The sequence below is a fragment of the Chenopodium album genome, chromosome 11 (genome assembly GCF_948465745.1).
Source record: "Chenopodium album chromosome 11, dcCheAlbu1.1, whole genome shotgun sequence".
Lineage (NCBI taxonomy): Eukaryota > Viridiplantae > Streptophyta > Magnoliopsida > Caryophyllales > Amaranthaceae > Chenopodium > Chenopodium album.
In genome coordinates this window covers 56,421,584-56,445,595 of record NC_137844.1, presented here as the reverse complement: position 1 = coordinate 56,445,595, position 24,012 = coordinate 56,421,584, and the positions used below count along the sequence as shown (strand labels likewise).

General features: G+C 39.9%; 1 protein-coding gene across 2 annotated transcripts; it reads right to left on the bottom strand.

Moving 5' to 3' along the window:
• Window positions 1-1,067: 1,067 nt before the first annotated feature.
• Window positions 1,068-8,233, bottom strand: LOC145567857 (calcineurin B-like protein 1). 2 transcript variants are annotated; one of them, XM_081627267.1, is made up of 9 exons: window positions 7,991-8,233; window positions 7,154-7,321; window positions 3,503-3,585; window positions 2,903-2,962; window positions 2,655-2,763; window positions 2,485-2,537; window positions 1,779-1,859; window positions 1,552-1,664; window positions 1,068-1,439 (listed from the first exon to the last, which is right to left on the bottom strand). In XM_081627267.1, exons 2-9 carry the CDS (start codon window positions 7,230-7,232, stop codon window positions 1,376-1,378), a joined length of 642 nt encoding a protein of 213 aa, XP_081483393.1. In that variant the 5' UTR covers window positions 7,233-7,321; window positions 7,991-8,233; the 3' UTR covers window positions 1,068-1,375. The 2 variants fall into 2 exon arrangements, with proteins under 2 accessions (XP_081483393.1, XP_081483394.1); XM_081627268.1 differs by having other exon boundaries at window positions 7,154-7,293.
• Between the last annotated feature and the right edge of the window lie 15,779 nt (window positions 8,234-24,012).

Sequence of the window (24,012 nt, the reverse complement as noted above, 5' to 3'; positions counted from 1 at the left end):
TAAGCAATACTAGTTAAAAAGGGTAACGACGATATAATTTGGAAAAAAAAAATTGTAAAATTTATTAGTTAATTAAAATTCACTAATTTTCTCTTCCACCCTACCACCCACCCCCTCCCATGAGTTCAGAAGAGGAGAAACACCTAAAAAAAAGACTGTACAAAAAAGATTTTACGACAATTTTACATACATGTAATCATAGACTAGTCGATGAGGTTTGCACCATGTCCTTACAAAATCACTAATAGTAGATCAAATGATTTACAAGATGCAAGGAGGTCAATAAAAGTATTCATTAAATTTGTTATTTACATTATACACTCCAAAGCTCTTAATCAAAAGTCGCGAGTGAGCTATGGAGCAGTTGACAATGAAGAATTTCTCGACACAAATTCACATTCAATGTTTTTTGGTAAATCATTGAACAAATACTATACATCTAGCTTCTTCCAGCTATTGTCAAATCCATGTTAGTAATTACTAAATTAGTCCATATCAAAAAGACTTGTGATCATATCCCATTTACAACTCTATACATTTACTCTTTGCAGCTCTGGAGGGTTTCGATCGCGAGGCGTCATCAAACAAGTTGTTATCATGCATGCCTCAACTCTATTAGGCCAACTGCACCTAACATTGACTGGTACGATACATAACCACCAATTATACCAACAAAACCAAACATTGACTAGTATGATACATAACCACCAATTATACCGACATAAGAGATACTAACTAACTCAACTACTTCACGCTTCCATTATTGCATTTTGCTTCTATCCTATTGCTTTACAAACGCTCCGACATTATGTTTGTTCAACACGTGTTCTTGCGAGTCTGAAAACAAACATAATACAAAATCTCCATCCAGATTTAGTTGTCACTTATTGGGTCACATTATACAATTTTGACAACAATTATCCTTTACAGTCAATAGTCTACAGCAATATTTCTCTCAAAGCCTCAATAAGCAGATGGCATGTTTGTTGCTACCATCACAGGATTCACAGCTTCAGTAGAACCACAATATAATGTACATACTACATAGGGTAGAAAAGCCGAGAATGGGACAACAGGTAAACTGCTTTTGAATGTATTAATATAATGTTCTCTTTTCCCATTTAATATAGATGTTCTTCCTCTAATTCTAACAAACTAAGACTAGAAAGCCAGAGCACAATTGATACTGCACATCTCAACTTTTCAACACACAAACCATATGCACAGGCTACCTTAAGCACACCTCAACTCTTCTTAATGGTTGGGATAACAATAGTTCAAGGGGGCAAAAAAAATAAGGGGGGTCTAGCTATATGTGCAGAATCTGCCCCAGGGATCAAATTTAACGGGACTGCAAGCAGCTTTTATCAGCTCCTTAAGTGGCCATTTCATCAACTTCTGAATGGAAAACAAAACTAGGAAATGTAGTCGTGATATCCCTGTATGAGTTTCCCAGGTAAACAAAACCAAATCAGGATGAGTCACCCTCAAAGATATGTGTACACATAATGGTACACAGCTAGAGTACAAGAGAAAATCACCGCATAATACCTGAGATATTGGAGTGTCATTATTTTTAACAATGAAGGATTTTTCGTTACAAACTGATGCCACTCGGATTTGTCAATCTTTCCATCTAGATTTACATCAGCTTCTTTGAATGTCTGTTCAAAAAACCATATATATGATTAATTAGGTTGCAGAAACAAAGCATAGTCTCCTGTTTATATGATAACAAATTAGCTTCAAGAATACATGTGGAAATGCGTCAACCTTACCTTATCAAGTATTTGTTCGATTGTTTCATCTGCCAACTTTAGTTCAGATTCACATAGAATTGCGATCAACATTTGCCTCACCTGCAAAAATATATATCAGCTCATATGAATATTACTTGTATAACAAACTTGCTAACTTGCAAGGTATAAAAGTGTACTTTTACAAAGCATGTAGAATTATGATCAAGTGCATACAAGAACAACTAAGACAACAAAGGCACTACTATGCAACCTTAAGGATCACCCAGCGAAGCATCACACTAAATTGCACTGGCAGATGAAAAAATATTGGTGTTGAGGCCTGCTTAATCACTAGTTTAATTTAATTCCACAATCACTATAGTGTAGTGCACAATGATAATAAAAGGTTATAAGAACGAAAATCACATTGAGCAATGTTTAAAGATTAAAAGAACGAATCAAACAAACATGCCAACATAACTCTCCCCACCTCAACTGCAAACTGTGAGGCAAAAATCACCTCACACAGGAACAAGACAATAGGCATTGAATGAAGATCTGTCTGGCTAAAGCCAAACAACAACAGAAGCCGACAACCATATTGCACAAAATTATGATCCCTTAAAGCAGGGTCCACAGTATTGCAAAGTAAAACAAGACATTGTTCAGACATCAAGGATTTAAAAAAAAAATGGGAAAATGAAAGCTCAGGGTTAAAGATTAGGGGATAGCAAACCCGATATACCTCGTCACGCTCAATATATCCTGTGCCATCCAGATCATAAAGCTTAAATGTGACTGCAATAGAAAAAGAATGAGTGTTAAATCTGTTAATACATATACATGACCCAGGTTTCAGATATACAATATGTAGGACAATGTTTTAGAGACTTTGTATAAAGCCAGGTTACATACAGTCTATCTTGTCTTCTTGAGAGGCATTAGGATGGAAGACGTTCAACACTCTGACGAAGTCACCAAAATCAACTACTCCTTTCCTTTTAACATCGAACAAATCAAAGATCTGTGTACAAAAAGGATTCGCAGTTATTAAGGGTCTAACATAATATTTACAAGACATAAATCATCAAATTACAAATGGATAAATAAGAATATAGCTGAAGGTGTAGTGTCTTCAATGTACAACATCAGTAGCAACATACCCGATTAGCAAAAAGATTCTCTTTCTTCTTGTTTTTGAACAAAGCTAACTGAAATTCCTCCTGCAAACATACATCCATACATGGTAAGGGAAAGCCATACATAGTCCAGAAATATTTCATATGCACAGAATATACAGAAATTATGGATGCAATTGAGAAGCTACGATACAAGAATCAAAACCCAACTCCAAATCTCCTATTACACAAGATCATAAAAGTTAAACACTAGGACATATTCATTATTAATAATTTGTGTTCGTTCAGTTTCTGGTTGAATCTTTGATCCAATATCTTTCAGTTACATCATGTTGCACAATCGATTTTGGGTAAAACGTTCTTGCTCAAGACCCTAAATCCAGACATGTTTGTCAGGATTGGGATTGAATCAAGATTTGTATAAGCTCATAGTCAACATCTAATTGACACTATAATAATGTCCTTAAAATCTTAGTGAATCTTTACTACACCTTAAGCTGAATAAAAAAACCTTAAAAAGTAGTACAACCTTGCAGGGGATTTCAGCATACACATGCCTCACAAACTAACACAAGTCACAAGGCAACAGAATTTACTCAAAGCCAACATGGTAATATTGTATACCTTGCTAATAAGCCCATCATCAATCACAGAACTGCTTATGCTCTTAAACAGCTCGAACAACGCTTCGACTTCACTAACACTAACTGAAAAGAAAGTAAAATCCATTTTAGTTCTTCCAGTCCAAACCTCACCAATCATATATTCTACTCATACAATACAATCAGGTAATATGAAAGCCCAATCGAGATTAGAGGGTTGTCGAGTTCATAACAATCAATCAATCAATCAAAGCCTTAATCCCAAAAGTGGGGTCGGCTAACATGAACCAAATTTGATTATTCCGTGTAGTCATCAACATAAATCTTTCTCCTCCATCCCTTACGATCCAAAACTTCATCCTCACGTAAATCCATGCACTTCATATCCTTCCTCACTCCTTCCAACCAAGTCATCTTTGGTCTCCCTCTTCCTCGTTTAACCCCTCCATGGTCCCACTCTTCCACTCTTCGCACCGGTGCACCCTCGGGTCTCCGTCTTACATGTCCAAACCAACGCAGACGATTTTCCCTTAATTTATCTACAATGCCCGCCACACCTACTTTCTTGCGAATAACCTCATTTCTGATTCTATCTCTTAAAGTGTTTCCACACATCCACCTTAACATGCGCATTTCCGTAACCTCCATCTTTTTAATATGCTCTTTCTTAGAAGCCCAACATTCTGTACCATAGAGCAACACTGGTCTTATGGCAGTCCTGTAGAATTTTCCCTTCAACTTTAAGGGAATGCTGCGGTCGCATAGCACTCCCGTGGCCGCTCTCCATTTAAGCCACCCTGACTTAATCCTGTGGGTCACGTCTTGATCAATGTCACCATTCTTCTGGATGATCGACCCTAGGTACTTAAAACATTCACTCATGGTCAAATCCTTTCCATCCAAACTCACCACTTCATTGCTTGTCCCCCTCTGAGTGCCAAAACGACATACCAAATATTCAGTCTTACTCCGACTTAGCTTAAACCCTCTAGATTCCAACCTTTGCCTCCATTGCTCCAACTTGACATTAACCCCATCCTTAGTCTCATCCACCAAAACGATATCATCTGCGAACAGCATACACCATGGAACCTCATCTTGAATTGGTCTAGTTAATTCGTCTAGAACCGTTGCAAAAAGAAAAGGGCTTAATGCAGACCCTTGATGCAATCCGATTGTAATAGGGAAATCTTTTGTCAACCCTCCGCATGTCCTCACATTTGTTGACACATCCCGATACATATCCTTAACTAGGTCTACATACCTTCGTGGGATACCTTTCTTCAACATTGCCCACCAAAGTATCTCTCTTGGCACCTTGTCATATGCCTTCTCTAAATCAATAAAGACCATATGAAGATCTTTCTTCTTTACCCTATAAAACTCCATCATTTGTCTTATCAAATGGATTGCCTCCATAGTAGATCTCCCAGGCATAAAACCAAATTGGTTATCTGAAATGCTTGTGCATGCCCTCAACCTTTGTTCAATCACCCTTTCCCACAACTTCATAGTATGGCTCATAAGCTTAATTCCTCGATAGTTAGAACAATCTTGAGCGTCTCCTTTGTTTTTATAAACCGGGACCAAGGTGCTCTTCCTCCAATCTTGTGGGATCCTTGTAGCCGTCCATATCTTGTTGAAAAGGTTTGTTAACCAATCAATACCAATCTTACCCAAACACCTCCACACCTCTATCGGTACCCCATCAGGGCCAACCGCCTTCTTAGGTTTCATCTTCCTCAGTGCAATCTCCACCTCTACTCTCCTAATCCTTCGCACATACTCCATGTTGATTTCTTCATCACTCATAGAGGTATCTCCTATCACAACTCCATTACTTCCATTAAATAATTCATCAAAGTACCCCTTCCACCTGTCCTTGATGCCCTCCTCTTGCACTAGGACCATTTGGTTCTTATCTTTGACACACTTCACCATGCCAATATCCTTCCTTGCCTCTTGTCTTCTCTTTGCCATCTTATAAATGATCCTTTCTCCCTCCTTGGAATCAAGCTTTTCATAAACCTCCTGATATGCCTTTTCTTTTGCTTGGCGAACAGCTGCCTTTGCCTTACTCTTAGCCTCCTTATACGCTGCAAAGGTTTCATCACTCCTACATTTTCCTAAGGCTTGATAGCATTCCCTTTTTTGCTTAATTACTGCTTTCACCTCTTCATTCCACCACGAAGTATCTCTCTGTACCGAAGTTCTTTCCCTTACTTCCCCTAAGACCTCTTTGGCCACTCTTAGGAAACAGTTCTTCATTCGTAACCAGGTCATGTCCGGATCCACCTCTCCATCCCAATCCGCTTCTTCAATTACCTTTTCTGTAAAAACCTTAGCTTTTGCATCCCTTAGGGTCCACCATCTTATCCTTGGTTCTTCTTGTCTAACTTTTTTCTTCGCCTTCTCTTTCAGACGAATAGTCATTACCAATAGCCGGTGTTGGGTGACCACACTCTCCCCTGGGATAACCTTACAGTTTATGCAACTTTGTCTATCTATGCTCCTTGTGAGCAGGAAGTCTATTTGAGTTGCATTTGCTCCATTCCGAAAAGTTATCAAGTGTGAATCCCTCTTCTTAAACCAAGTATTAGCCAAAATTAAATCATATGATTGGGCAAAATCCATAATAGCTTCACCACCGGCGTCCCTCTGCCCATACCCAAAGCCTCCATGGACACTCTCATAGCCATCTCGGCTCGCCCCAACGTGCCCATTTAGATCCCCTCCAATATATAACTTCTCTGAGTGGTGGACACCCTGCACCACCTCGTCTAGGTCCTCCCAAAATTGTCGTTTCTCTTCTGCATCTAAACCCACTTGGGGAGCATAAGCACTGATAACATTCACAATCTCCTTGCCACATAGCAACTTCAGCCTTATCAACCTATCGTTCTTCCGATAGACCTCGATCACCTCTTTTGCCAACCTCTCATCGAGAACCACACCAACTCCGTTCCTAGCTCCACCATTCCTTGTTCTGTGGCTCGTTTCTTGCCCAACATACCATACCTTATACCCCAAAACCAAGCCTCGAGCTCCTTCTCCTGTCCATCTTGTCTCTTGGAGGCACATGATGTTCACGCGTCGTCTTTTCATTACTTCTACCAATTCTGCTGATTTTCCCGTAAGAGACCCCACATTCCAAGAACCAATCCGCAAACTAAATTCTTTTCTCCCACGCTCCCTCCTGATCCCAACTCCAAGTCCTTGATTATTTGACACCACAATTGGGCAATATGGCGCGTCGCTTCTGGGCGACGACCTAGCAACCCTTACATACTTATCACTGCACCCGGGTCTGGGAAGTGCAGCGCGTCGCTCAGTAGGGAACGCCCCAATGGCACGCCCTTGCTCATTTGACACCACACTCGGGCAATGTGGCGCGTCGCTTCTGGGCGACGACCTAGCAACCCTTGCATACTTATCACTACACCCGGGTCTAGGAAGTGCAGCGCGTCGCTGAGTAGGGAACGCCCCCACGAAAATATCTGTTTGGCTCATGTCATGGGATGTGACGAAGTTTTATACTGGCTGTCACTGGCCTACCGTAACCCTCCTCCTTTATCCAGGCTTGGGACTGGCAGCGGGAAACCCACTGGCATAACAATCACAAACTTTTAATCGAAAGCATACATCTAAAGTAAATATAGATGAGGGAGCTTACAAGCAGTTTGAGAAGCAAGGAAAACCGGGTCTTCGTGTCCGGGACATTGCCTACTTGCAGTAGAATGAAAGCAACCCATATTTAAAGAGCAAGAGATCCACAACCACTAGAAGAAAGTGCTCTGGCTCTTTTCTTGTATACTACATTACCAGTAAAACCATCTTTAACCTTGCAAATTTCAATTTCAATTCAAAACCCAAAAATACAATCTCAAATTAGTAAAAGCCAATTTTCAAATTTCAATTAAAAAAACCCCAAATCTATGTCAGACTTTCTGATTCAAGAATTTGCAAAATTGTGTATAAATACATACATATTAAGTTCAAATTCCTTAAAACATTATTAAAATCAATAAAAATAGAATAATTCAGCACAACATGGAACACCACTTTCAATACATGAACTTTTTGACCAAATAATTGTCAAAAATAGTGAACCACCAATATACCAGCAAACTTTTTCCTTTTTTTTTTCAAGTATATTCTTCCCAATCTAATTAAATACAATTAATTTTATTATTACGGCTTCTTATTTTATTTTTTCTTGTAAAAAAATCAGTATGAATCTCAACCACAAAATGTAATAAATAGTAACAAAAATCAAAATTAAAAAAACTCACAAATTTAATTTGAGCTATATAACTAGAAAACTCTCAGAATCAATCAATCAAACAACCCCATATCATAAATTTCACAAAATCAAACAACCCAGACACCCAGTTCATAATACTCAAATAAATATCTACAACATTAGAAAAAAAAAAAAAAACTAAAAATGGCAAATTAATCAAAACAAATTCAAATTATACTAAAAAAGATTATAGATTTATAGACTTACTTAGAATAGATGTCCCCGGCGAGGGGCGGCGCCAGAATCTTGACCTTTTCAGACACGAAAAAAGCAGAGTAAAAAAAAGGAGAGAGAAAGTATGAAGGGGCAGAGATGAGCTAATTGCGTCGCTAAAATTGGGGGATTATGCGACGAAAAAATGCCGTTTTTAACACTAATTGTAGAGAGAGAAAGTGTTTGAGATCAAGAGAGAGAAAGTAAAACGATCGGACGGTTGTAAATTAATGTGAGAAAATTACGGAATTTTTTTAAATTAAGGAGAGAATGCGAGAGTGAAGGAAGTTTACATAGGAAAAAAGCAAAATGTGGGACCCATTTTAAAGAAAGCGTCACGTGAGTTCGTGTCAAACTCGCGTTAATTAGGGGAACTATTAATTACGAATTAATTAAAATTTATTGTTAGAGTTAATGAATTATTAGGAGTAGTTATAATTCATTTTTTGGGGGGAATATTCTGTGAAAATGGAACTTTTGGAAAACGTTTTATAAAAGGTTTGTTTCCTTTTTTTTTTTTTTCAAAGTTGGATCTTTTAGGGTTTAGCTAGGAATAATGTAGTTGTTGCTTTGAATAAAAAAAAAAAAAAAAAAAAAAATGTAGTTGTTGCTAAATTAAACGTTATTCTCTGACTATATGGTAATTTTATTGCATAATTTTAAATGTGTCAGATTTGGATAAAAATATAAGTTTATTAATGGTTATTTAACAAAATAATGATTAAGGATTCTTGTCCAACGTTTACTGATACTACCCCAATTAAACATGGAACATATAGACATAAAGTGTGTGTTACTAACTTTACTCGTAATTTTTTCCCACTACATAATGGTAATTTTAGGGTATAATTTCAATGTGTAAGATTTGGATAAATAAAATTATAACCTTATTAGTAATGATGGAAAAAAAATATATTGATAAATGAATGTATTCTTCTCCAAAGTTAGTGTTATTGTATGGGATGATATCCGGGCATGACCGATATCTTGCGAAAGCACGTGACCAGATCGCAAGAAGACGCCGATATGTTACAGAAAGAGGACATGTCGGCCTGCCGCAATTTAACACGTGGCAACAGAAATTCGACACTTGGCACGAAAGGTTGTGCATGGGTGAAAGCCACCTGTCAAGGTAGATTACTATAAATAAGTAGGTAAGACCTCATTAATGGGGACATTTTTAATGACTCTCTCTCTCTCTAATCTCTCTCTACTTTCTTTCTCTTACTTATCTTCTCTTCTCAAATACTTTCTGACTTTATCATCGGAGTGGTTATCCCCGGATCACCCCGGGGTTAGCTAACTTCTTCTCATTGTGTAGGTTCTCAGCTTGCCGATAGGGGTATCAGGATCTCAGGTCCGAGTTCCTGGAGGAGTTGGGATCAGACAGAAACAATTTGGCGCTAGAAGGAGGGGGCAGTTGATCACTTCTATCGCCTAAGAACCTCACACAAAATATATACACAACAACAATAATCATGGTCGGAAACAATTTAAACAATGGAATACCAGAAGGACAACCCCAGGTGGAGATAGTAGATGAAACCCATACCCTAGAGGGTAATCAGTTCCATATGCCGATAACCCCCCCCCCCCCCGCAGGAGGAAGGGAGGCAGAGGATCCTATGGCAGCATTTACTCCAGATGAATTGGAAACAGCCGCAAGGGTGATGAGTGCAATGAGCAAGAAGAGAAATGAGGCTGAGGCAGCACGGGCTGAAAGAGAAGCTGCACAGGCCGATAGAGGAACATCGCACCATCATCAGGAGGAACAACACAATCAGCTGGAGAACTCGTCAAGGAGACCCCGACATGAGTCGTCAGTAAGGACGCATACAACATCACGGCAAGATGAGCAATCCTCGAGCCGTGTTGCGAGTACCAGAACTCAGCAGCAAAGAAGCTCACAAGTGGCAGGTCAAGCAGTACGCACGGTAGTGCAGTTAAGGGCATCCCCATTTGCCCAGCACATCTTAGAACAACCAATGGAGAAAGTGAAAATGCCGACTTGTAGATATGATGGAAGAGGGGATCCGGCAAGATTTATAACGTCTTATGAAGGACACATGATGCTGTACACAAACTCAGATGCAGTTTGGTGTAAGGTCTTTCCGACAACTTTGATTGGGGCTGCAGCCGATTGGTTTAACAACCTTGAAGTTGGATCAGTAGATAGCTTTGAAAGACTGACTGAGATGTTTGTAGGGCAATATGTCAGTAACAGCGTGAGGCAGAAAACTTCTGGAGAATTGATGGCTGTGGAGCAGAAATCAGATGAATCTTTGAGGGATTACATCAGGAGATTTAATAATGAAGCAAACACTATTCCGAAGTTACAACAGGAGATAGCTGTGATGGCTTTGATGAATGGATTAGTTGATTCGGATTTCAAAAGGTATCTTACAAGGAAGAGTCTGCCAACATTGGCGGCAGCGTTCAGCAAAGCTCACGATTACATAAAGAGTGAGGATCTGTTGAAGACGAGTAGCAGGCATATGGTGGTAGGAAAGGGGCAAAGTCAAAATGAGGGGACCTCGTCTGGAGGGAACAGGCCGAGAACTCCTACCCCGGGAAGGGGAGGAGGAAGTCGGCAAGATACCAGACCGACAAGGCTGCCAATGAGATACAGCACCTACACCCCCCTGAATACACCAAGGGCTGCAATCTACTCAGTGAATCAGAACAGAGAAGATTGGTCAAGGCCGATTCCCATGAAAGCAAGGTCGAGGGACATGAAGAAGTACTGTATGTTCCATAGGGATGTGGGGCATTATACAGAAGAGTGTACCCAATTGAAGGACAACATCGAGGAGTTGATCAGGAAAGGGCACCTAATACAATACCGGTTGAATACCGGTAGAAATCAACAACCGACACAGGCCGTTGAGAGGCAACAGATAGAAGCAAGGCCTGAAAGAGCTCAAGGAAGAATAGTCCGACAAGGGGACGCAGGAATACCACCGTTATCTACTGGAAGAGTAGATGTGATAACGGGAGGACCGATTCACGGAGGAACGATTAGTGGGGCAAAGAAGCATTTAGCGGAGCACCGGCATCTGGTTTGTGCTTTGGATGTAGATAATCGTCCTCGGCCGGCATCAATACCACAAGTTGTATTTACGGAAGAAGATGCACGAGGTGTAGTGTTCCCACATGACGATCCGTTAGTCTTGATAATCAAGATAAATGGTGCCGACATCAAAAGGGTGCTGGTAGATGGGGGCAGTTCATCAAATGTTTTGTTTGTTCAAGCTTTTAATGAGATGAATATCGGGAGGCAATACCTGAAACCGGTGTCGTATCCAGTAATCGGGTTTAATGGATCAACTGTGAGGCCGGAGGGGAGCATTGTGTTGCCTGTAAGGATGGGTGATGGACCACAAGCAAGAGATGTGATGGCAGAGTTTCTGGTGGTGGATGTCAAGTCGGCGTATAACGCAATTATCGGCAGACCGATAATTCATGACATGCAGGCTGTTGTATCAACCTACCACTTGGCAGTAGCCTATGTGTCAAACTTGGGAGCTGTGGAGAAGGTGTATGGAGGCCAGGTTATGTCAAAAGCCTGTTATGTCACAGCTTTAAAGAACCCCGTTGGTAGTGCCACAGTTCCATGCAACCCAACAAGGGAAGGTGAACCGACAGTGCAAGATTTGACAATGAAAAACTTTGATGCAAGACCTGAAGAAACACCAAGGCCGTTGCCGGGCGGAGAAACCGTCCAAGTTGAATTGCAGCCAGGCGACCCCAGTAGAATAGTGAAAGTTGGGGCAGATATGGATGTGGAGACCAGATGTAACCTGATAAGTTTATTGCGCGAGAACGCCGACGTCTTTGCGTTCTCGGCCAGTGAGATGCCAGGCATACATCCTGAGGTAATGGAACATAAGCTGAATGTTGATAGAAAGTTTAGGCCGATAAGGCAAAAGAAGCGTAATTTCTCGACTGAGAAGATAGAAGCAATCCAGGCCGAGGTGAATAAGCTCTTAGCAGCAGGGTTTATAGAACCCTGCACATATCCCGAATGGTTGGCAAATGTAGTAATGGTGAGGAAGCCGACAGGGAAATGGCGAATGTGTGTGGATTTTACAGATTTGAATAAAGCTTGCCCTAAGGATTGCTACCCATTACCTCGGATAGATAGGCTGGTAGATTCGACCTCTGGTCATGCCATGCTTAGTTTTCTGGATGCATTCTCAGGATATCACCAGGTCAGCATGCATAAGGCCGACAGAAATAAAACGGCCTTTATAACGGATGTAGGTGTGTACTGTTATAAGGCAATGCCCTTTGGGCTGAAAAATGCAGGGGCAACCTATCAGAAGTTGGTGGATAAGATTTTTGAGAAACAGAAAGGGCGGAATGTTGAAGTGTATGTGGATGATACGATAGTAAAGAGTAAGAACAAAGAAGACCATATAGCCGATCTGAGGGAGACATTCGGAACCTTGAGAAAATATCAAATGAAGTTGAATCCAGAGAAGTGTGTTTTTGGGGTGAGATCAGGGAAATTTTTAGGTTTTATGGTTAGTGAACGGGGGATAGATGCAAATCCCGATAAGGTGAATGCGGTGCTTCAAATGAAACAACCAAGAACCATCCGTGATATACAGAGGTTAACGGGCAGGATGGCAGGGCTAACAAGATTTATCAGCAAATCAGCTGATAAAGCACTCCCGTTTTTTATGGTGCTGAGAAAGAATAAGGCATTCGAGTGGGGAAAAGAACAAAGTGATGCCTTAGAAGTAGTGAGGAATCATCTTAAATCTCTTCCCACAATTGCCAGGCCTGAGAAGGGAGAAGTGTTACAATTATACATCTCAGCATCACCAAAAACAATAGCGGCCGTTTTGTTGGTAGAAAGGAAGAGACAACAACAGCCGATTTACTTTGTCAGCCATGTCCTGAATGCGGCAGAACGCAGATACCCAGTTATAGAGAAAATGGCTTTAGCTGTACTGGTAGCAGCCAGGAAGTTAAGACCTTACTTTGATGCACATCCGATAGAAATACTCACCAATCATCCCCTAGAGAAGTCACTGCGAAAAATGGATACGTCTGGTAGACTACTGACATGGGCAGTAGAGTTATCGGAGTATGAAATAAGTTACAAGCCTAGGACGTCAATTAAGGCTCAAGCGTTATCAGATTTTATTGTTGAAACCACATACACGGATGAAGAAGAGGAGTTGGGAACATGGCAGGTATCAGTTGATGGATCAGCCGCAGCAACGGGGGCAGGGGCCGGAGTTGTGATAACGGCTCCAGATGGAAAAATATTTGAATACGCCATGAAATTTAAATTCAAGGCAACAAACAATGAGGCCGAGTATGAAGCTGCGGTAGCTGGAATGCAGCTGTCGATAGCGGCAGAGGCAAAACGGTTAGTTTTGACAACTGATTCCCAGCTGGTATCAAGCCAGTTTAGTGGGGAGTACGAAACTCGAGAGCCGGCAATGGTAAAGTATTTAGAGAAGATGAAGCAATTAGCAGCTCAGTTGCAATACTTTGAGATCAAACTGGTTCCGAGATTAAAAAATGCTCAAGCAGATGCACTGGCAAGATTGGCAAGTTCAAGCTTCAATGACTTGGAAAGAACGGTTATGGTTGAGATTTTAAAACAGAGAAGCATAGATGAGATGCAGGCAGATGTCAATTGTGTTGAAGTGGAGGATCAGTGGTATGATAAAATACTGGCATACATCGTTCATGGTGTAGGGCCAACCGATAAAGGGGAGCTGAGAAGGTTACAGAGGGATAGTGTGTGGTTCGTTATGTACCAAGGCCAGTTATACAAAAGGGGATTTTCATTGCCGTTGCAAAGGTGCATAACGGATTTTGAATCTGCAAGATTAGTAGAAGAATTGCACGAGGGAAGTTGTGGTAATCACCTCGGGGCAAGAGCTTTGTCCAGAGAGGCAATGAGAAGGGGATACTACTGGCCGACAATGATTGCAGATGCGACGGCTTATGTTAAAAAATGCGAAAAGTGTCAAAAGTTTGCTCCAATTATCAACTTGCCCCCAAATGATCTGACTCCGATGTTGAATCCAGTCCCCTTTGCCCAATGGGGAATGGATATAGTAGGCCCGTTCCCATCAGCCACAGGTGGAAGAAAATATCTGATAGTGGGAATTGATTACTTCACCAAGTGGATAGAGGCAGAACCAGTAGCGAAGATAACGGCATCGGAAGTGAAAAGGTTTATATGGAAAAGCATTTTCACGAGGTTCGGGCTGCCGATGGCGATGGTTTTTGATCATGGAACTCAATTTGACTGTAAGCCAGTCAAAGATCTCTTAATGATGTATAAGGTAAAATTTGCTTATGCAGCAGTATGCCACCCACAGTCTAACGGCCAAGCAGAAGCAGCAAATAAGCAGATAATAACGGCAATTAAGAAAAAGATCGAAGACGCAAAAGGTTTATGGGCAGACTTGATACCAGAAATATTATGGGCCAACAGGACAACAATGAGAGAAGCCACAGGTGAATCCCCTTATACTCTAGTTTTTGGAACGGAGGCAGTCATACCAGCAGAAGTCGGGTTGCCGACATTCCGAATTCAGCATTACTGTGCAGATCAAAATGATTTACTCCTACGGCAACAGTTAGATTTCTTGCCAGAGCTAAGAGAAAAAGCAGCAGTTAAGTCAGCTGTCTTTAAAGAAAGAATGTCACGGGCCTACAACAGAAAAGTATCATATAGGCCGTTAAACAAAGGAGATCTAGTCTTACGAAGAACCGCAGCAACCAGTAAGGGAAATGAAGACGGGAAGCTGACTGCAAACTGGGAAGGGCCTTATCGAATAAGAGATGTTGTCATCCAAGGGTCATTTTATCTGGAAACCCCGGATGGGACACCTCTAAAAAATATATGGAACTCCGCTGTATTGAAAAAATACTATGTGTAATGAACAAGTCCTTATTTTTTGAAACTGATATCAAAAAAGATATCGGTAATGAATGAAGAAGTATTCAGACAATACGCATTGAAATAGGCATCCTCCATTTAACAGAACATCGTTAAGTGGGATGGACAGCTAAAAACCGCTTCCATGAAGATAACAGTTATACAACCTGATCAGTTGTATATGTTAACTCATGAGGTTGCTGGTTCAAAATATAAATACCGGCCAAATCAATTCGAGTATACGCCGACATGAGGCGTAACTCAGAAAATGATCGCCGAGAGGGTACCTAACTGGCTAAAACAACACAGCAGTAGGTGACCAGTATTATAATCTGAACCAGCAACAACTGTTCACTTTCATGTTCACAGCTCAGTGTGCATAGCTCTAGCGTGAACTATGTACACTGGGGGGCACAAGGAATGACATGGCGTTCAAATGCGTTGTGATATCCATAGTATGCTGATAAGTTTTTAAAATATGCTGGTAATTTTTATATGCAATTTCTCGAGCCAGGTTTTAGATCTGATATCTTCGGAAGCCGGCGTCTTTAAAAAGATTTCTAACTGGAAGTTTTCGGATTTCAGACAAAGCATTAGGTAAGTAACTATTTTTTGCAATTTTTTATGCGTTGAAAACTAGCAAGGCGAGGCAACATGATTATCATAACCTTGTTTAAAAACAGGCAAACTAGAAAATGATAACTAAAGAGTAACACAGTTATGATAAAAGTATAGAATTTTGAAGGCAAACGGCAGACGGTAAAAATAAAAATAAGTTTACACAACAGATAAAATTAACAGCCGACAGGCATCACCACAAAAGAGGGGTATATGCCGATAAAACAGCACTGCCAAAACATGTTCATACATACAAAAACAATAAAAGAGTTACGGCTGGTAAGGCCCAATGATACAAGACCCACAAGAGGATGTCGGTGATGACTGCCCGCCCCTTTAAGATTGAGCATTCTCAGGCACTGGGGAATCCAAGATGCTGGGATTGCTGGGGCCGTCATCAACAGTTGGCGCCAGGTTGTACAAGTCCTCATCAGAAAATTGCTGCGCCTCAAAGCCAGAAGGGATCTTGTAGGCTTCCTCGCCGAAAGCCTTTTCAATTTTTGCCCAATCATCCTTCTTCCAACCGGCGGCGTGAGCAATACATCTCTGAGCAGCGGTCCAACCTCCATCAAAACGATCTTGGAGCTTGGAGCAGAACTCATCAGAGGCTAGATAACGGCCGACCGCTCTCCGACGGATACCAGGTTTGTCGGCTTCCATTTTTTGAACCTTTTCTTCAAGGCTCTTAATTTTAATCCTGGCATCCCGGAGATCTTTTTCAACTGAGGGAAGCCGCTCAACGACCTTGTTTTTCTCAGTGATCTGAGTCTTCAAACTTTGCACCTCTAGCTCGAGGTTGGCAACCCTCTCAGCCTTGACCTTCAGCTCCGACATCACTTTGTCGTCTTTCTCTTTTATTTTCCTTAAGTCATCCAAAGCTCTTTCAGCATTTTTGATGACTTCCTGCATAGCACTTTCGCTGGCGGAGGCTTGATGATGCTTCTCCTGATAGTAACGATACATCTCAACCAGCTCTGTGCCAGACATGACGGCCTACAGAAATGTACATATAAGTAAAAATAGGGAAGCCGAGAACACTACATAAAAATACATATATAAAGAAATAAAGTAATAACATATATACGTACCTTCATCATGTTGTGCATGTGAATAGCAGCAAGGGGGCCGATTGGACCAGCAGGTCTGTCCATTGGCAGTGTCAAATTGCTCAACAACCGATAACCAAGATTCCCACCTTGCATTGGGTCATCGGTTATCATAGATTCGTTCCGGCCGACATCCATAGCAGGTTGCCAGCGGTCGCCGGAATGGCCGGGAGGGACAGCAAACCCCTTCAGAACTTCATCTGGAAACCTTCCAGAAACACGTTCAATCCATTGATTAGACCGATAAGTCAAGGCTGGGATGCTAGAATCCGACCCAACCGTCGTAGGAGCAATTACGGTGGTTGCCTGAGGTAGACGGGGAGATTCAGCAGAAGTGAGATCTTCGACCTCAATACCCTGAATAACCTTCTTCACAACGGCCTCAGGGCTTTTAGCTTTGTTAGCAGTCGGGGTCTTTTCGGACACCGACTGGTCTTTCTTCTTCTCGGGCGCCGATTGCTCCCTTTTCTTTTCGGCTCGCCCTTCAGGTTGCCTGGGGCTGGAGATCACAATGCCGCCTCGCCGGTTGGCTAGAGGTGTTAGTTTTCTTTTCTTGGTATTTTCATCGGCCATGATCTCAGCTCTTCTCTTGGCACTAATGGCTGGAGCACGCCCGCAAACGGAAGCAAGAGTATCGTAGGGGTCGGAAGCTTTGGGGCAGCGCCTGATAACCCTTGTCCCGTCAGAAGATAGGCCGAGCTGTCTGTTATCCAACTTATCAATACCTGGTGAAAAGGAATGTAAATTCAATCAGTTAAATGCGAATATATATAAAAAAATAATAATAATAAAAGGGAAAGGAAGGTAGCACCAAACAAGTAAGCTACGCCGTTTTCATTATGAAAAAAGAAAATGAATAATTAGTGAATAAGAATAATAAAGCCAAGAAGGATAAGCTATACCATGCTGGTCAGTCCAACAAAGACCGACACGAGAAAGCGGCGCGTTGCCCAGAATGTAACTCACATTCGGCACCCACACCGCAGGAATTAGACGAACCTTGCCATCACCTTCATCATGTTCAGAGATGTCAAAGTAATTGACAGCCCTCTCTTCATGTTTCCCGAGATCTCTCTCGGGGATTGAATCAAAGTGGGGATGAGGCTTGAAAAAATTTCTCCTCAAAGGAAAATCCTCTGGGACTGACATGAAGAAAAACTTATCCTTCCAACCTTTGCAGCTAGATAATTTAGGATGGACGGTATATTTATGAGGTAGGGTATATAAAGACCACCACCCATCTGATTGACCATCTCGCTTTAGGGTAATAAGCCGCCTGAATACATTAAGGGTTAGAGGGAAGTTCCGATATAGAATAACCCAAACTGTAGCGATAACGGCACGAATGGTTTGAGGGGTTAACTGGACCAAGCAAACGTTCCAAGCCTTCAAGATTTTAGCAACAAAGGGATGTAGAGGAAAGCGGAGGCCGAAATCCAAGTGCTTCATGTAAACAGCAACGGAACCAGCTGGACAATCCAACACTGAAGCTCCAGATGGAAGGAGAGACAACTCATACCCATCAGGTAAGTTAAAGAACTTTTTCGCACGACGACAATAGTCCTTTGTAATTGCCGTTTTCCTAAAAGCTTCACTTATCTTTTCCTTTGCTACTTTTCCGTCGCTGGCAAGAACCATAGGTTGTCGGAACTCAGCCCTATCAGTCTCAGAACTATACCCCTCGTCCAGATTCTCTTCCTGGATAACCTCAGCCGTTAAATCAACAATGTTATCCCTACTCTCATTATTTACACTGTCTTCCTGAGCGTCGTCATCTCTTAAAACTGAGTTGACGGCAGAATCATGAACAGGAGATGACGGACCTTCTTCAGGTGTCAAAGGGATATCATCCTCAAATTCTTCTTCAGAAGAACTTACAACCTGACCTTGTCCAGGTCTTTTGCTAGATTCCGCTGCCTTGGCGGCCTCAGCTGCTTTGGCTGCTTTGGCGGCCTCAGCGGCTTCACGGGCGGCGGCTCGGGGTTGATAACTTGTACTCTTTACCCTTGGCATAGTGTTTATACCTATATTGCCAACGTTAGTGCCGTATTGATTAAAATATCGTCTCCCAGTAAAGCTGCGTAAGTGATAACGGACATTAACAGGCTCAACGTCAAGAATTTCAGTATCGGCAGGGATATCAGGGTTAGTAGGGTGAAGGGCACTTTCACGGTGGGCAATGGTCCTATGTATCATAAAAGCGCGTTTTTCTTCTTCAGAAGATAACGTCTCAAAAGGATAGTCAATATTATCAGAAAGGGAAGACGAATTACCCTGATTACTACCGGTTTCTTTGCCTAAAAATTGCCTAATTAAACGACGCCTAGCAGTACTAAGGTTAGGAAAATTCTCTTCAACACTATCTTCAGACATTTAACTGAATATAAGAAAATAAAAAAAAGCATGAAAAATCAGGGGTTAGGGTACAAAAATACCTTCGATGAAAATCGCGGATTTAACGCCTCTAACTGATAAAGAAACGACGAAGAAAGAGAAGATACGCCCGAGGAGACGGAATACACAAACCGAACGCGAAGAAGATAAGAAAGGAAAGAACTTTGGTCGGTAACTTGAACTTTTTAGAAAAAAAAAAACTAGGAAAAAATGCGAAGTAATAAGGAAATGGCGGAATTTTGATCTAAAGAGAAGAAACTGAAAGGCCAATTGAAGTGAAAGGCGGTTCAGAGATCTGACGGCTGTTAATTGACAAACTTTTTCAAAAAGCAGCGGCAGGATTTGTGACACGTGTAAAAATTTTCCCGCCCAAACAAACAAAAAAAGAGAGGAGAAGAAAAACGGTTACACTACCATAACGTCCACTTTGTACTGAGTTGACCTAGTATGTTATCAGCATACAAGGTCACTTGGGGAGGAAAACGGAGTTTTTCGCTCCCAGGTTTTTTATAATGAGTTGACCTTGTATGTTATCAGCATACAAGGTCACTTGGGGAGGAAAACGGAGTTTTTCGCTCCCAGGTTTTTTATAATGAGTTGACCTTGTATATTATCAGCATACAAGGTCACTTGGGGAGGAAAACGGAGTTTTTCGCTTCCAGGTTTTTTATAATGAGTTGACCTAGTATGTTCTCAGCATACAAGGTCACTTGGGGAGAAAAACGGAGTTTACAAAAGTTACTCTCTTGCGAATAATAATAACAAAGAGTACTGAAAGTAGCAAATTAAAATGACACTTCTCAGCAACAGAACATAGAGCTTGAAAATATATGAATGTGTAGAAACTAATTTGCCTAGATACAGGCCAAGCGATTACAATGAATTTTGACAAACGACAACATTAGTGATAAAACTTTGTTAGTACATAGTACTTAACAGAGTGCAAGAAACGTTGTTACAATAAAATTTCCAATTTAGGGAAGAGTCTGAAGAATGAGATGCGGAACCCAAAGTTTGTTTTGTTAGGTTCAGCATGTCTCCCATGATTAACTGAGCACGATGATGAATGATCATACGTCCTCACTTGGGGGGCTAATTGTATGGGATGATATCCGGGCATGACCGATATCTTGCGAAAGCACGTGACCAGATCGCAAGAAGACGCCGATATGTTACAGAAAGAGGACATGTCGGCCTGCCGCAATTTAACACGTGACAACAGAAATTCGACACTTGGCACGAAAGGTTGTGCATGGGTGAAAGCCACCTGTCAAGGTAGATTACTATAAATAAGTAGGTAAGACCTCATTAATGGGGACATTTTTAATGACTCTCTCTCTCTCTAATCTCTCTCTACTTTCTTTCTCTTACTTATCTTCTCTTCTCAAATACTTTCTGACTTTATCATCGGAGTGGTTATCCCCGGATCACCCCGGGGTTAGCTAACTTCTTCTCATTGTGTAGGTTCTCAGCTTGCCGATAGGGGTATCAGGATCTCAGGTCCGAGTTCCTGGAGGAGTTGGGATCAGACAGAAACAGTTATATATCCACTTTTGCCTAATAAATATATTTAGCAAATATTATATATGTATTACAACTCGTGATTCGGATGCTCGATTTATTATTTATTATTTATTAAGGTGTATGATTAATTTTTCTCTTATCTTATTTGATCTGAATTTAAATTGAATAATACAAAACAAACATGCACAAAGTAGTAGTCATAGCTATACATACTACTCTTTAAGATCTACTTCCTCCGTTCTGTTAATATTGCAACAAGGAATAAATTACACATCCCAAAGCACATTTTAGATGTTAAATATCTATAATTGTGTAAGAGTAAAAATTATAAAAAATTGATATTGTGAAAGTATTTTATGAGACGAATTTAACAAGATCTCACATGACTATATTTTGTTTAACGTATAAATTATATTATATGGTCAAACAAGAGTGATGAATAGTGCAAAAAGTCCATTGTTGCAATATTACTAAAACGGAGGAAGTAAATGGTAAAAATGTTAATGTTTAATGGTGTCTTGGAATCCAATGTGAAAAATGAGAATTATTGATTGCATTGTACCACTTCGAACGAGGGGATCTCAGTTCCCATCCTCTATATCATGACTTGCCTGTTATTTTTCATAATGTTTACTAGGTTATATATCGGTGAATAGTTGAGGCTTACGTTTTTTTATTACCTTTGGGTGATTATTTGTAACTTAGCTTAGTATTTTGGTCTGAATGACAATTCGTATTATTTTCTTCACTATGGACACTAGACTAGGTCACTTGACCGTATCATGTATGTAAATTTATGTAATTGTTTACTTCTTCTTTGATCTCTATCATCTTTTCATTGCGGAGTATATATAAGTACATACTCTTTAGCGTTAATCAAATCCAAATGACCGCTATTCTTAACAAAATGAGTAAATACCACTAGTGCTTCATTACAAGAAATTAATTGTGCAAATAATAGATATCTTGAAAAATTGAAGCATTGATTATTATTTATTCACATATTCGCCCCTAATCAAAGAAATTATACATATAATAATACGATGTATATATAATGTTGTCTACTCAAGTACTCATAGAGTCATATGCCTCATAACCACTTTCTCTCAATAATGAAAGCAATATTGTCGAACAACCTGTATATTGTATATGGATCAGATTGGATAAGCTAGAAGTAGAATCTATCATTAATTTTATAATTTCTGATTGAAATGACATTAAGCTTTATAAACAATAATGTAAATTAAGGTTATCGAGTTCCTTTTTCTTTTATTGAAAATGACAAGTTCGATCTTATGCATGGTCACAAAATATTACTGCACTAACCTTGCTCAAGTTGACCCTTTTTAATTAAAAAGTTTGGATATAGGCAACTTGATTATCTAAGCTTTTTTTTTTTTTTTTTTGGTGAAGATTTATCTAAGCTAATAGGTATCAGAGTTGCATTTACGGGTTTTTTGGTATGAGATATATGGGATTAAAGTGAGTAAAACTCATATTTAGTCTTTGTTAAGGAAGATTTTAATTTCTAAACTCATAAGGTATTGGTCGGGTGTAACAGCTCAATAGAGGAGATTGGTATGGAAGCTCATATCAGACCTCGACCTTCATATATCAAATAAGAGAAAAAATTTGTTTCCGAACTACAACCAACACACATGCTTTTAAATTTCAAGTTCTAATCCCATATATATCACCCTATTTTCATTTTTTATTTTTTTCAAACTCATAACACCCAATGGTTTTGGAATCTAAGTCAATGTTACTACTCTCTAATTTTCTAAGTGTATATTTGGCCTAGAGTTTAGGCATAAAATTTCGACCTATAATTCGGGTTTTTTTTTTTTTTTTTGCCCAACTCAAAAAGCTTGTTAGGCCTGGTTCATAATTTGGTGACTAAACAAGCATATTTAACCCAAACCTTGGGTCAATCCGCCCACCTGACTTATAAGGGCCTATTCACTTCAGCTTAATTTCAGTTCAGTTCAGCTCCAATCAGTCCAGTTCCTAATTTCCTTCTCTTATAAAATATTCAATTCAGCTCTATTTAGTTCAGTTCAGCTCCAATCAGTTCAGTTCAGTTCAGTTTAGTGTTCAACTTCAATCAGTTCAGCTCAATTCAGTAAATGTGAACAGGCCCTAAGTAGGTTTTTTTTGTTACCTTCGATCCCACAAATTTTTTCTATCATCAATTTCATTTAATCAAAATTTAATATAGTACTGAGTACAAGATGTCGAGCAAATCTCTATTGCTTTCCTTAACCAACGATGACAAGATAAAGCCAATGGCGTAGGTAGTAATCCTAATACTTAAAGGTGAGCATGGGCCGTGCCGGCACCTGGGCGGCACGGGCCTGGCACGATTCCGGCACGGCACGGCGGCCCACTTGTGGGCCGTGGGCCATGCCGTGAACAAAGAGCACAGTGGGCGGCACGGTCTCGGCCCGTGGGTCGGCACGCCGACACGACCCACCAGCCCGACACGTGGAACAACCCATGCCCACCTTCATTTATATAAACTTATTTAATTAAGTTTATTTATATAAACTTATTTAATTAAGTTTATATAAATAATTTATGTTTAAGTTTATATAAACTTAAACATAAATTATTTATATAATTAATTAAATTAAAGTTGTTTAAAAAAAAATATACTACCTCCGTTACATATTATGTGCAACTTTTAGGTATTATTTGTGAGATATAAAAAATTAAAAAGTTGCACATAAAGTGTAATAGAGGTAGTATTAACATTAACATAAACATAAATTAATAACATTATTTATATAAACTTAAGTTGTTCAATATATATATATATATATATATTAAAAATAAAAAATTTACGGGTTAGCCCGCTGCCCAGCACGGCACGACCCGCCAGGCATGTGGGGCGTGCCGTGGGCTGGGGTGTGTCAAAATTTGGCACAGCACGGCATGAGCCCCACCCAGGCACGGCACGATGTCCATGTTTACTAATACTATTGATCTATAACTAATGGAGTACTAAAGTGAAATCTTTTTGGAAGGAATTATCAACTTAAATTCTTTAAAAAAAAAAACAAAATAAAAAAAAAAATTAAAAAATAAAATAAAAACTATAACAGTATCGAACAAGTCCTAATATTTTTTAAATAAGTGAGTAACAAGTGTAACATTTCTACAATAATAAGTGAGTAACAATTGTAAAACAAAGGATGTTAAGGGGTGTAATTTGTTAAATGTAAGAACTTTAATTACTGAATATGGAAAATAGGATGGTTTGATTTTGGTGAGAAAATAGGATGATTGTTAAATTGTAATTTGATTTTTATTTTTTTTGGTGAGAAAATAGGATGATATTTTTTTTTTTTAGTAGAGAAAAAGGATGATTTGATGATAGAGTAACATTCATTTTTTAAAATTTTAATTAACATTATTTAAAAAAAATAATATAAACACACAAAATATCCTTATCCAATTAT